General features: G+C 42.1%; 1 protein-coding gene across 2 annotated transcripts in view; it reads left to right on the top strand.

Annotated features, from left to right (window-relative positions):
- Positions 1-2,912: 2,912 nt before the first annotated feature.
- PITPNB (phosphatidylinositol transfer protein beta) overlaps positions 2,913-14,676 on the top strand; it is a 65,805-nt gene continuing 54,041 nt past the window's right edge. For both annotated transcript variants that reach the window (XM_058531680.1, XM_058531681.1), the window contains exons 1-3: positions 2,913-2,991; positions 7,634-7,664; positions 10,792-10,937. In XM_058531680.1, coding sequence (XP_058387663.1) covers positions 2,972-2,991; positions 7,634-7,664; positions 10,792-10,937 — 197 coding nt within the window. In that variant the 5' untranslated portion in view covers positions 2,913-2,971. The remainder of the gene's footprint in view (positions 2,992-7,633; positions 7,665-10,791; positions 10,938-14,676) is intronic.

Genomic DNA, 14,676 nt, shown 5'->3' with positions numbered 1-14,676 from the left:
GAAATATGTATACAGATGTGAAATTGTGAACGTAATTTCAGTGGTTCACAGATTCCCTGGGAGCACCCACGAAAAAGGCTTTGGATCCCAGGTTAACAACGGCCGTTTTAGGAAAAAAGGCCAAATTCAATTATATTTGAAGGACCAAATTTCTTTGACCAGAGTTGTTCTTTATTAACGCGTGCATAAAATAAGTGTCCCCAACATTGTGTTCAGAAATCTTTTGGTTTGCCTCAGTAAAATCTACCATCATTCTTACTGTAATGAGCTCTTAGCTTCAGAACTGTATACAAGAGAAGTAACGAGACTGGTGGTTATATGAGGCTTGCAGAGTTAGGTAAATTCAACTGGACATCTAGTGTGTGAAAGTGACCTTTGTTAAGGGTAGAAAGTTATTTCAAGGAATATGAGACATGAGGTTTAAAAAGAGTTTGAATCTTTTCTACATCCAGAGACGATTACTACTAAGTTATATCCCTTATTTGCCAAAATACACAAGATTCAATACCATTAGTGTGAAAACAAGAAAACGCCACACAATCCCTTAGTTTATTTTTTTCATGTGTGATTGTCTTTTCCTTTATATGTCCTTCTTTCTCATTTTGAGGTGATGGTTCATGTCTTTCCCACTCCCTAGTCCTCTTCAATATTCCCTCATTCTGCCATTTTTATCTCTTTTTTTTTTATAAAGATTTATTTTTTTCTCCCCAAAGCCCCAGTAGACAGTTGTATGTCATAGCTGCACATCCTTTTAGTTGCTGTATGTGGGACTCGGCCTCAGGATGGACGGAGAAGGGGTGCCTCGGTACGCGCCCGGGATCCGAACCTGGGCCACCAGCATCGGAGCACGCGCACTTAACCACCAAGCCACGGGGCCGGCCCTGCCACTTTTATCTCTTAAGCAGATGTAATGTAATTACTCAGTTTAGTTATATAGATTTCATGTTTTCTACCCACGTAGCTAATTTTGTATGTTTTCTTTCCCTCAAGAAATACATCTAAACTGGTTGCTTTCTTAACCTATCCCTGTGGTTTTCAACTGAGGGTTCTAATATGAATCTTCAGATGGGAAAAGGAGACAATGTCCCTACTGTACCTTGTTCAGTTATGCTCCATCCAGCACACTGTCTCATTTATTTTACAAACATCTCAACACTGAGCAACTGTGCTATGCAGACAGTGGAATTAGTGAACACTTGTGGCAAGACTTCAGAAGTTACAGAAATGATCTGCAACGTCCTAATTTTTCTTAATGATTAATAAAGTATGTCAACCACAAATTTACCCATGTTTTTAAAGCTATTTACAATTTCAGCCTGCATAACATTTGGGGAGAAACCACGACATAAAACGGACTAATTATTAGTTTGGCAATTAACATTACGTCCTTGGACCTTCAAGAACATGTAATTAGTATATAGGTGTATGGCATTCCAATCTGTGGTTTCTCTGTGCATCTCTCTAAGTATCTTCTCGATTTTGACCGTATCTCCTTCTTTCCATAACTGAGAACAACTACGTGTCATAAAGGTTGTCCGCGTGCCTCAACTTTTTGTTTATTTCTATCTAGAAAAAAGTCAGTGTAGTGGCAAAACCGGACTTTGAAGTTATTAAAACCTGGATTTGAAACCTGGTTCTGTAAACACGCCAGCTGAGCGATTTTTGCACAAGTCCCTCAACCCGGTTCTCTGAACCTCGTTTTTTTCCCTTTCTAAAGCATGCGACAGCACCTATCTCACCACGTGGTTCTAAGCGCGAAATGAGATCAAGCACCTCCATTACCTAGCACAGCACTTGGCATACAACAGGCGCCCCAACAAGCGAAGCTATTCCCAGTTTCTAAGCTCCCCGCGAGGCAGCGCGGGGACGCCTCGCCCCCGCAGGCTGGGCTGTTCACAACAGGAGACAAACGCGGCCTCCGGAGAGTCCTTCCCTGGGCTCCTGCGCCGCCGCCTCATCTTCTTTTACGTTATTCACAGACTATCACTTACCACTATGCCCAATTCCCATTTGTTTCCAAGGGAGGACGGGGAATGTGTCTATCTTGTTTCCAGACGTTTCCCTAGCGCCTAGAACCGTGCCTGGCATAGAGTAAGACGGACCCCTGAGTGACCCCACAGAGTAAGCGAGCGACCATCCTGAGGTCCACGCTTCGGCTCCCGGGCGGGGGCCGGCGTGTGGGTGGCAGCGCTACGTCGGCCCGGAACAGGTCCCTTCCCCGGGTCTCACGGGCGAGCACCTTTGCCCCCCGGGGCACTTGGTCGCGAGCGTCGGACGCTCCTCCCGGCGGGTCACAGCAGCCACGGGGCTCTGGACTCTGCGGCGGGGGGCTGTGGGCGTCGGCCCTCGCCAGGTGAGCAATGGTCAGGCGGCGGCTCCCCCGCGGCTTCTGGAACCTGCCCGGGGGGCCGTGAGCCAGGTGAACGTCCTCCCGCGGAATCTGCGCAGGTCCCAGGACCCTGCGCGTCGGCCTCTCCGACCCCTCAGAAGTCTTTCACGTGGACTTCAGAAGTAGGGTGTCCGTCAAGAAGGCGAGCCTCCTCTCAAAAGCAGGGAGAGACAGTTTAGTCCTGGTCACCGAAAAACAACTTCCAAGGAGGACGCGCACTGCAGACACGCCCCGAGGGGACCTGACTGGAGGGAGGGGACCTGGAGGGAGGAGCCCTTGGAAAGCGACGAGCGAGCGCGCACCACGTCTGCGCAGCCGCAGTAGAAGGCGTACGCGTCCCAGACGGCCGCGCAGCCGCAGTGGAGTCCTCGTGCGCCCAGGGTGGGGCGCGGCACTGGGGCGGAGCTAGCCCCTCTCGCGCGCTGACGCGACGGCTCGCGGCGGAAGGGTGTGGACGCGCAGGCGCCGTGGTGGCTCGGAGGATCGGGGGCGGGGCTGCGCAGGCGCCCTGAGAGGCGGTAGCGGTGGTGGCGGCGGCGGCGGCGGTGCTAGTGGCGGCACTTGTGAGGGGGTTCCGGGAAGATGGTGCTGATTAAGGAATTGTGAGTGGGTCGGTGGGCGCGAGCGAGGCTCCGGGGCGGCGGTGGTGAGAGATGCATTCATTGAGAAGTGGCGGAATATGCCTAAGAAGGAGGGACACCCGGACCGGCCGCTCCCTGCGCGCGCCCCCTCCCCCCGGCTCGCGCCCCCGGCCCTCTCGAGGCCCTTCCCCAGCGCGCTTCCGGCCCACCCCAAGCCCGCGAGCCTTGCGGTGGTCACACTGCTGTCCTCTGCCCTGGGGCGGAGGCGGCTGGGTCCCGGCCTGAGCGCGTGGCTCGGGAAGGCGCGGCCGGGAGTTTCCGCTGGGACCCGCCTTCCCCCCGGCCTCCCACCCCCAGTCTGAGTCTCGGCCCACCCCCAGGCCCGAGGGTGGGGGAGACGCGGTGGGTCTGACTGTGATTTTGTCGTCTGGGGTAGAGCCCGCCTGTAGCCGCGGGAGATGGGCTTGCCAGGTGAAGGCAGCTCCGGTGTCGGGACTCGGGGTGGGACGTAGGCGCTCTGAAGTTCCTGCGGGAGCCGGGAGTCAACAACCCCTGCGCTCCGCCGGGCGGCTCAGTTAACAGGAGGGTCCTGTCTGCTCGGAGTCTCAGTTTCCACGTCTTTAAGATGGGGTGACACTCTGGGCTCCACCTACTTCGCGGGGTGGAGGTGAGGAGTTGGCAGTGTGTGGTCTGTCAAATAGAAGGGTTTCCAGGCGCTTGAGACCGGCGAAGTGATTTTGTTGAAAAGTTACGGCGTTTCCCACCGGCAAGGATTGGGAATATCGCAGGAAATCTGATTGGCGGTGAATGTTCAGCTGTCACAGCTGATTCGTGTCGTCAGCATCCCTTGGGCCACTAGGGATTTCGAGTCTGGCCCGTTCTTTGGTTTTTCAAATGCTCTTTTCATTTTAAATTCTTAAAAGTTTTGGCTTAATTTGGCTGTTTCCAGACACTTTATTTTTAGTGTTGGTTCTCACAGTTTTTTTAAAAAGTCACTCCTGTGGCTTCTCTGCTTAAAACTCTCCAAAGACTCCCTATCTCCCTAAGAATAAAAGCCAAGGTCTTTACAACCGCCTATGAGATCTTACACTATTTTCTTTACTGCACTGAGCTCATTTACTACCCTTCCCTTGTCCATTCCAAGCTCACAAGCTTCCTTGCTGTTCCTCCACTACTCCAGGAAAGAAGCTCAGTTGAAAGCTTTTCTGCTTGCTGTTCCATCTGCCTAAAGTGCTTTTCCCTCATCTCACTAACTCGCTTTCTTCCTTCTGGTCTTTGCTTAAATATCACCTTCTTAGAGAATCCCTCTCTGAACACCTAATTGCAACCCCTACCATTTGGAATTTGCCTTCCTGGATTTATTATTCTCCGTAGCAATTATCACCATCTAACATGCAACACAATATTATTTTTTCTGTCTTACTAGATGTATTCTTTCACTACATGTAAGCTCCGTGAATTTGTCTATTTTGCTCACTCCCATGTCCCCAGCTCTTAGCATAGTACCTGGCACGTAGTAAGTGCTCAATAAGTATTTGTTAACTAAATTAATGAAAAGTTGTAATTTTATTCAGTGACAAGGATCCTGATAAAAGAGACATTTTCAGTTACAGCTTATTTATAGTATTGAACTTTGGATTTATATAAAACTTTTCTTCCAAGTTGTTTATACACCGTATCATGCAAGTGTTATCTCATTCGTTACTCTGACATCTTTGTAATGTAGGTAGGTGGCAGATATTAAGACAAATGGAGGAAATAAGACAGAAGAAAATAGACTTGGCCCAAGTCACATTAGCAGAACTGATTTTAGATCACAGATCTAGTCATTTTTCTTTTATTAGAGTTATTTCCGCCCTCCTAAAATGTGAATTAAGTGTTCAGTAGATCTCTTTGACGGTTATGTGAGAAGTATTAAGGTAACTTGTGGAAAGCAATTCCCACTGGGAATTTACACACTGTGCTTTTTGTGAATCATTACTTCCATTATAAAAATTTAGATGCACCAAGGTAACATGTTGAAATATGCCCAAAGTGTAATTTTTTTGCTAAAGAGTTAAAATTACATTTCTTGTTCACTCCTCGTGTATGTCTCCCCTAGACGTTTTTTTCCTCCTAGACTTTTTGAAGGCAGAGGATGTTTCTTATTTTATTTAAGTATTGCCAGTGTCTAGTCTAGCACACTGTAAGTACTCAGTGTTGTTGAAGGAAAAGATGATTCTTCGTACTCACAAGTCAACTTTCTAAAATTGTTTTTGGTCAGGAGCAATGAATAGGTCATTCCTATGTGAAGAGGTTGGTCAACTGTGAAATACTTTGGCAAATATTGTCTTAAAAAATGCCGTCTATTTTTGACATGAATTGAAAGGTTGGAAATGACTTTTCAGGGTGGAGAGTTCCCTTCAGGTTGTTCCTTAAGCAACAGATGAAGTTGCTGTTCAAGTCCTGGTTTCAAAGAACTACTTGCTAGTTCCATTTGGAAAATGAGCTCCATGAGGATTTACAGAGAAGTTTGAAAATTTTCAAGGCTGAAAAGTTGAACACTACTTTTAGAATAATAATAGATGAAAGCCTGTCTGTTGCTTTTCTCTTTTACTTTTTATTAGTCAAATCTTGAAGAAGTTACTTGACTCATCATTCATTCAGAATATCTTAATCAGTCACTTTCCTTTTGTGAAATAAATTTCCTCTGTCAGTGTTATATAAAAATAAAGATCTTCCTGCTGGTGAGTAGTTGTTAAAATTACTCAGCAGTGATTCTTTGGTTTTGTGAAGGTTCAGGAAGTCTTTAACTCTTTCCTCTCTCTACCTTCCTTCCATTTCCTCTGCAGCCCATCCTTTTGGTTCAGGCCTTTGTAAACCCTTGTCCAGCCTCCCGAAAGATGGCTTTTCCACACTCTCCTGCTTCTCAACGTTTTTAAACACCTACAAATGACTTCCTCAGGTTAGCTGCAGTTATGCTCCTAACCTATATTGTTGTCTATAGACATCTTCCTATGTCCAAAATAGGCTCCCGACCTATATGTTAGTCTTCCCCTGACCACTGCACTCCCTTCATCTCAGTTTATTTTCTGGTACTGAGACAATGAGCAAGTTAGTGTGTACCCTGAGGAGACAGCTAAAATGATTAGATATAGAAGTACTTTGTATAACAAGTTTATTCTCCATGAGAATAGATATTAGCAGCCATTGTGACTTTGAGACTGTTCATTGTCTGTAGATGACCATTTTCAGAAAGACAAAGAAGGATGAGTGACAACCCCCCCAGGAGGTCAAGGAGGAGGGAATAACAGGAGACGTGTCTTATACATGTTGGAGATTAAGGTGATATGAGCCTTCAAACAGAGATGTTTGAGAGAGAGAGAAGTAGGTGGAAAGTGCAGCTGAAGAGAAGTTCGAATGAGGAAAACTATTGGGGATTTTCTGTAAAATGAAAATGAAGGTGACCGCTGAGATTTTTGTCTCTCTCCTTATAATAGAAAGGGTTAAAATAAATTTTGAATGGCACTACTGTGATAGCTTAATGATTAGGAGAGAAAAGCCTGAGAAGGACCCAGCCAAAAAAAAAAAAAGTTGCTGTCTTGGACACTAGCTGTTATCATGAGACAGTTGATATTCAGGGATGGCCTTGGTTTTCAGAGTTTATGGTGGAAATAACTGAAGGTATTTCCCTATAAAAAATCTGCAGATAAAATGCAATATTCTGATATAAAATAATTCACCATAATACTCTTTTTTGGAATTCATCTTCAGGAGCATTATGCCTCCATATAGATCCTTTTGTATGTCTGATAATAACCTTGCTTGGACAAGATGAAGCATACTAACCTTATATTGAATCTACCCTGGAGGGGGTTATATTTATAAGTTTCAAGGTATTTCCATGGTAAAGTTTCTTCTAATTAAGTCTAAAGGACCCTTGACTTGTTTTTCTTTTAATAAAATAGACAAATAATTGGGTAGTGGGGAACAATTTTCGGAAGCATTCATTCATGAGATTCAGACGTATTCTGTGAGAAGTATAATAAGAACAAAATGCATAGTATATAGATGGAGAAGGAAACCATACTAAAAACTTCATGAGGGCAACCCGACCAGAAAGTCCCCAAATAATACATTCGGTACGCTGCAAGTTCCAGTGATGAGTTTTCTTTTGTTCCTTTACTCCTCACGAGAGTCTCTGAACTGTGTTTTTAGGGTCCTGGTACAGTCACTGCTAAATGTGAGTGATTTTTGAGAGCCAGGAGTGGTAGTTTTATTTCCCCAGTTTAAAAACCCTTATGTAGAGCTGTAGACATTGCAAAGACCCTCTTCCATAAATGACTTGTACTATGCTATCATTGGGTTTATTTTTTTTTATAATTTTTATTTATTTATTTATTTTTCCCCCAAAGCCCCAGTAGATAGTTGTATGTCATAGCTGCACATCGTTCTAGTTGCTGTATGTGGGACACGGCCTCAGCATGGCGGGAGAAGCGGTGTGTCAGTGCGTGCCCGGGATCCGAACCTGGGCCGCCAGTAGTGGAGCGCGCACACTTAACCGCTAAGCCATGGGGCCGGCCCTATCATTGGGTTTAAAGTAAAAACTCTTTTAAGCGTAGAGATCTGTGTTTTAAAGCTATTTCGTATGTAACATATGTTCTTTTTTCTTTTGTCTTTTTAGCCGTGTGGTTTTGCCATGTTCTGTTCAGGAGGTAAGTCTTGCTCGCTTGTGTATTATTTTATTGATATAGTTTATTTTGGTATGTTAATCTAAAGTCATATTTTCATTGTATTCATTTACCTTTACATTCCAGTTTATGTGACAAAGTGAATTATGGTCTGTTACAGATAATTAATTGTAAATGAATTTCTGTTACACTGCGTCGTTTTGGAAGGGTCTAAAGAATGTAGTTTAACTTCTTGTCCAGTGCAGGAATTCTGTCTGCAATATCCCAGAGAAAGGAGGTTCCAGCCTCAACTTAAGCACTTTAAGGTTATGTAACTTGCTGCTTAGAGAAGCAGCCTCCTTTGCTGTTGGATATTTGAGCATTTGTCTTTACTTTAAACCAAAATCTGCTTTCCTATAATGTTTGACTGTTGTTTACAGTTCCTTCCACTTGAGCAATGGGAAATAAGCCTGTTCTGTCTTGCATATGGCAACCCTTCAGGTTTTCTTTTGGCAGTTTTCTCTCCTCCCCCAAGCCTTTTTGTTCCATCTTCTCTACGTGAGGTCACAAGGTTAAACATTCCAGGCCTGTTCATTTGGCCTAATATAACATGACCTCTAGACTTCCTCACCAGCTGGTCTCACTACTGCATGTGTTGTAGTTGTAGCTCTCAACTGAAAACAGTATTCCAGATGTGGTCTGACCATCATGCAACTGGGAGAGATTATTGTTTCCCTTCATCTGCACATGGTCCGGAGATACATGACCCATTCAGAACTTGCGTGTCCTGCAGTGGTAGCTATCTGTAGTGTAGCCAAGAATGAGGATAAAAGCAGAGAAGGCTTCTGAGAAATCAAGACATGGAGCAAAACCCCTAAAGACGTCTGGGTCCTTCTGTAACTTGCACACAGTTTGCGCTTGCTCAGTTATCTGGTTTTCTTAGAGCTGACAGTAGATTAGAAGCAGTGAGTTGGAAGTGGGACAAAACAAACTGATAACCTAAGAAGTGACAGCTGACAGAAGACAGAAAGAAAAGAAATAAAATGCAGGAACTAAAATGAATAGCTGTCTGACACTGTTTAATGTAGGCTTGAACACAGCCGTATATATCTCAGTAGTGCCTGAGGTTTCACTGCATTAAAACACTCAAGACAAGCCAGGCACCCCTATTCTCTACTTGTACAGTTTATTTGTTTGAACCTAAAGGTGGAAATTAACATTTGTTTTTGTTAAATTTTTTCTTTTGGTTTCAGCTAGTTGGATCAACTTGTTGAAGTCTTTCTGAGTCTTGGTATTGTCACCTAAAATAATCTCAGCGTTTTGTTATACTCAGACTTAATAAACATGCCTCCTGTCTCTATTTAAGTTATTCTTAAAAATGAGAATGAAAGCCTAGTAGCATGCCACAGAATAGCAGTCCATTAATAACATTTTTTGGATACTGTTGTTTAGTTGTTTCTGTGTCAATTTTTGTTACTCTGGTCCTGACCAAGATCAAATTTTTGACTTAGAGACAATCCTATTTTTAAGGTATGACAGTATTGAAAAGTACATTTTGAAGGGCTTAAGGATTGTAGCATTACTGGACTAAGCCTAGTGTTGTATCATGAAAACCAAAAGAAGAAATACAGCCCTCTCTACATTCTAAAACCCTACAGAAACTTGTTTTTGATGCATTTAAGAAATGTGTTTGCTTCTAGCTTCCTAATCCTTCCAGACTGAGTGTGTGTGTGTCTGTGTTTAAATTAACCTGCAAGATGGTGGCATAGTCCCATGGACATTTTAGATGGGAATATTTACTGAGCTTACAACTATACCTATTTTTTGTCCCTGAAATAAACTGTTAGTTTTGAATTACAGTCCTCCCTCAGTTTCCTCAGGGGATTGGTTCCAGGTATCCCGAGGATACCAAAATCTGGGGGCTCAAGTCCCTTGTATAAAATGACATAGTATTTGCATATAACCTACGCACATCCTCCTGTATAGTTTAAATCATCCCTAGATTACTTATAATACCTAGTACAATGTAAATGCTATGTAAATAGTTGTTATACTGCATTGTTTAGGGCATAATGACAAGAAAAACAAGTCTGTACGTGTTCAGTACAGATGTAACCATCATAGGCCTTTCAATCTGGGGTTGGCTCAGTGGGTACGGAGGGCCAACTGTATTAGTTTTTAGAGGTAGCTTTTCTTTGAAAATATGCTTATAAAAAAGAAAAATGTTTCTTCAGGCTGTCTTCCTTGGGAGGAAAAAAATTTAACCAAATTTGAAGAGATTGGAGATAGTGCCATGTTGAGTCACTAGAATAAATTAGAACACAAGAACTTTGCTTTTTATCATTTGTTGGAACTGTTAGTGACTCCAGATTGGCCTAGAACAATACTGCCCACTCACAGGTATTGGTTCAGGCCACTGAGAATTCTGGTTCACTCTAAAATGAAATAGAAACCACTGTCAGCAGTTTCTGGCTTTTTATGGTAATACTTGTGTATTTATAATACGTTAAAAATAGTTTCTGTGCACTAGAAACTTCACAGTTAACAGTTCTGGTCCTAGGCACCCAATGCTATTTGTGTACAGGTGGACAAGGGCCAGATTGGGCATGTCATATAAGTCATGAGTGAAAAGACCCTAGAGGTCTACTGAAATTTGGACTGTAATGGTTCTTTGTATTTTCAGGCTTTTATTATTATGCTTTATATCTCTCCTCTTTATTATTGAGAATGGTATTCTGGTTGCTCAGCGTTCTTAATTGGCAAGGTGACAATTGTATTCCTGCCATACCTTCTTCAGAATTTTGTAAAATTAAATGAGATACGATAGATGTGAAAATGCTTTGGAAAATACAAATGTGTGTTTATTATTCAAAAAGTTGAACCAAGTGTCAAGATGTTTTCTTGGTAAGTAGATAGTACGTATTAAAGCACCAGAGCTTTTGAAACTAGCAGTTTTCTTGAATACTGGAAATCTTGTAGAGTTTCTTGAAGCTGTATGATCATCTGTTTGCCTTCCTAAACATAGTTCTAATTTAAGTCATGTTTTCGTATAGAACATATGTGCTGAGTGGTTTGGATATGCTTTTCTACATCATCTGTAGTAAATTCCTGCAGAGGAAGTGTCTGCAGTGACTACTGACTGACTGAGACTCTGTGCTCTTTGAAATTTCAGTATCAGGTTGGGCAGCTTTACTCTGTTGCAGAAGCTAGTAAGAATGAGACTGGTGGTGGAGAAGGAATTGAAGTCTTAAAGAATGAACCTTATGAGAAGGATGGAGAAAAGGGACAGTATACACACAAAATTTATCACCTAAAGAGGTAAGCAGGGTTCACATTTGATGCTTAGTAATTATATTCAGTAATTATGCTTAACTACCCAGCTTGCTTATTAAACTGGTAACTACCTAACTTACTAGGTGTGCTGAGGTACTTTTTAAATTTCAGTGTGACAATGTATTGCATTTTAATTTTTTGAAAGAATGCCCCCCCCTTTATTGGTTACTTTCAAATTATAAAAGTAATATATCTGCTTATAAAAACATTCAAACAACAGAGGAGATTGTAAAATAAAAACTTAGTCCCCTCTTACCATCACATATCCATAACCCTGGCAGAGAAATACTAGAAATGGTTTAAAGTTTATTCTTCTAGATCATTTTCTATACATATTCAAATAAATTTTAAAAAACAAACATAGAAAGAGATATATCCCTTATATCATTTTTTGTTTTCTTCAAAAGAGTTTTTTGTTTACTGTATTTTTTTTTTTTTTTTTTTTTTTTTTTTTTTTTTTTTTTTTTTTTTTTTTGTGAGGCGATCAGCCCTGTGCTAACATCCGCCAATCGTCCTCTTTTTTTGCTGAGGAAGACGGCCCTGGGCTAACATCTGTGCCCATCTTCCTCCACTTTATATGGGACGCCGCCACAGCATGGCTTGCCAAGCAGTGCGTCGGTGCACGCCCGGGATCCGAACCAGCGAACCCCGGGCCGCCGCAGCGGAGCGCGCGCACTTAACCGCTTGCGCCACCGGGCCGGCCCCTTTTTTTTTTTTTTTTTTTTTTTTTTTTGTGAGGAGATCAGCCCTGAGCTAACATCTGCCAATCCTCCTCTTTTTTTTTTTTTTTTTTTTTGCTGAGGAAGACGGCCCTGGGCTAACATCGGTGCCCATCTTCCTCCACTTTATATGGGATGCCGCCACAGCATGGCTTACCAAGCAGTGCGTCGGTGCGCGCCCGGGATCCGAACCAGCGAACCCCGGGCCGCCGCAGCGGAGCGCGCGCACTTAACCGCTTGCGCCACCGGGCCGGCCCCTGTTTACTGTATTTTTTTATGCAATGATATATCATGAACATCCTTCCATGTTATTATTTAATGTCCATGTTGTTCTTTTTAAAGCTGAGTAAAATTTCTTAGTGTGGAGGTAGCATAGTTTACTTAACCATTCTCTAAATAAGTCAATTAAAGCGTGTCAAGTATTTTCCTTTTTGTCTGTTACAAATAATATTTCTGTGAACATGGTTGTATGTAAGTCAGTCTTCATGCCTTATTTACTATTTCTCTAGGAGAAATTCAGAAGAGTAGGGTTGCTGAAAGGACATGGCTCATTTTACATTTTGATAGTACTGCCAGATGGCCCTCCAAGAGTTTAATAGTGTTCATTTTCTCATATTTTTCTCTTTTTAGTTTTTGCCAATTTGATATGCAGAAGAGAGTCTCCTGTTTAAATTTGCATTTCTTCATTAGTGAAGTTGAATGTCTTTATGTTAACTGACCATTTGAATTTCTCGTGTGAGTTTGCTGTTCAAATCCTGTGTTCATTGTTTTTATCTCTCTGGTTTGTAGCAGGTCTTTTGCACATTTTCCTAAGTTTGGCAGTCTAATCTCTATCTTTGGCATAAATATTTTAAAATAGAAAATGCATACCAATATTTGTCTAAGGGCAAAAGACCAGTAATGGTTTTTGAGAGTCCGTTTTGTCAACAGTCTCCCTAGTTTATTAAAGGTAGAAGGGAATCTTTGCTCTTCTCTTGCCTTTATTCTCTTCATATTGAAACAAATAACACCCATGTTTGGTAGAGCTCCTTAAAGTTGTAAATGAGCTGAGATGATCACTATTTTTTATATTTTCTCAGTGTAAGACTACTGCTTGGTTTATAGTGATGCATGAATATAAAGTAGGTTATCACTTTCTGGAACCTTAAATTTTATTGTTATTTTCTCTTAGAACACAGCATTTCTTTGCTTCCGTTGCAGGTTTAAATGAAGGCAGTAACTGATCAATCAATTATCCATAGAGACTATCTTATTAATGGTTTCTATTAATTTGTTAGCACCCAAAGTATAACTAAAAAATGTGTCAGTTGAGAGAAAATTTTGGCATTCTAGATGGTATAATCTGTGTAGTATTTATAGTATTGAATTTACTTATGTATATTCAGCTTTCTTTTTCTAGCATTTTACATTTACTCATTAATTGAATTTTACCAATACATAAAACTCCCTTCATTATAAACATTCAACTCTCTCTGTGGGGTTCTAAAATAAACCAAAAAGTTTGATATATAAAATTTTCTGTTGGTCTGTCATGTCCCTATGTGAATAAACTTGAAATAGATTCAAGATATCCTTCATTTGAAAACTAAGAGTTGAAATATTGGGGAAATAATTGATAATTGTTCCATGGAAAAGACCAGTTGCTAAATATGTACGTAAATATAAATATGTTATATAAGTTTCTAAAAAAATTAATCAGAAAAAAGCCTAGAAAGAGCTTCATTAAAATGTTAAGAATATTTTTCCTTTGGTGGTGGGATTATAGGTGATTTAAAATTTTTTTTATTCTTACTTATTTTCATTTTATGAGGGGAAAAAAGAGTGCTAAATATTATTTTTGAAACGTCTGATTTAGGTGACAGTCCAGCCATAAATAATCTCTTAAGTTGAAGAGGGCTCTATAAATATGGTTAGTGCAAGAGATATTCTTGTTCTGGAGAGCTTGTTTGGGGATGAGGTTCAGAGTTCCTTTCAGGCTACTACTTCAGCATTAAATAAAGGAAAACCTTGGCTCTCTGGAAGGCCAGCCTTCCAGCTCGCTGAGGCTTCTGGAACAGCTTCTTGATTCCTAGAAGGAGCGGACATCATCCCAGACAGTACCCTTTGGTTTCACTCTTTCCTGGACTCATTTACTCCTCGTTGCGGTCCTGAGAAATAGGCAGTGTGCACATGGTACGTAAGAAGACACTAAGGTGCCTGCTTACCCAGTGACACAGCTCATAAGTGGCAGAAAGGTGACTGAGACCTGGATTCTCTGATTTCTAATCCTGTGTTCTTTTGGTCACAAACTAGTAGTCCCAGGCACCTGACAACAAGCACTCAGAACCTGATGAGCACAGGTGTCCATGAGAAGGGAGGGAGGATCTGATTGGATGGTGAGGGCTATTTGATGCCCATAGAAGGCTGGCCTTGTCACACAAAGATGGCATCTGTGGATGAAAGCACGGAGAGGCATGAGACAGGAAAGGAAAAAAGGAAAGAGGGTGGCAGTAATGGATCTCAGGCAGTTTGGCAGATAACAGCCACTCTGACAGTAATGAAAAACAACGAAAAACCTGTCCATTAGTAAAGACAAAACAAGGACCAGCTCTTGCTGTGGTGGACTCGGGGTGGGAGATGGGAGGGGGTGGGGTGGTAGGAAACAGTCATGGGGCAAGGGCAGTCAGATGCCTACACTCAAAGTCATCAGTGTCGTACTGAAGGCACATTAGCCACAGGATAACTAACCATATTATGGAAGGGCAAGGAGTCCTTTAGTATTAAGTGCTGAGGCCCTCACTGTGCCATAGGAAAGACTGCAGTCAAGGCACAGGGCTGGTGGGGCAGACGCATCAGACTTTAGTATCCCATAAGGGCATCAGTTCAGCATGCTGAAGACATACTCACAGTCTCTAGTGAGTTTTAGAGCTCTCTTCTGAGGAAGTTAGATTTGTGTCCAGTAATAATATGTTCCCTTTTCCAGTATTTAATCCATTGGGTAACCTATAGTGCTCTATGCACTGTCA

This window comes from Diceros bicornis, chromosome 35, assembly GCF_020826845.1.
Source record: "Diceros bicornis minor isolate mBicDic1 chromosome 35, mDicBic1.mat.cur, whole genome shotgun sequence".
Lineage (NCBI taxonomy): Eukaryota > Metazoa > Chordata > Mammalia > Perissodactyla > Rhinocerotidae > Diceros > Diceros bicornis.
The sequence above is the reverse complement of the archived record's forward strand: the minus strand, read 5'-3'. Positions and strand labels throughout refer to the sequence as shown.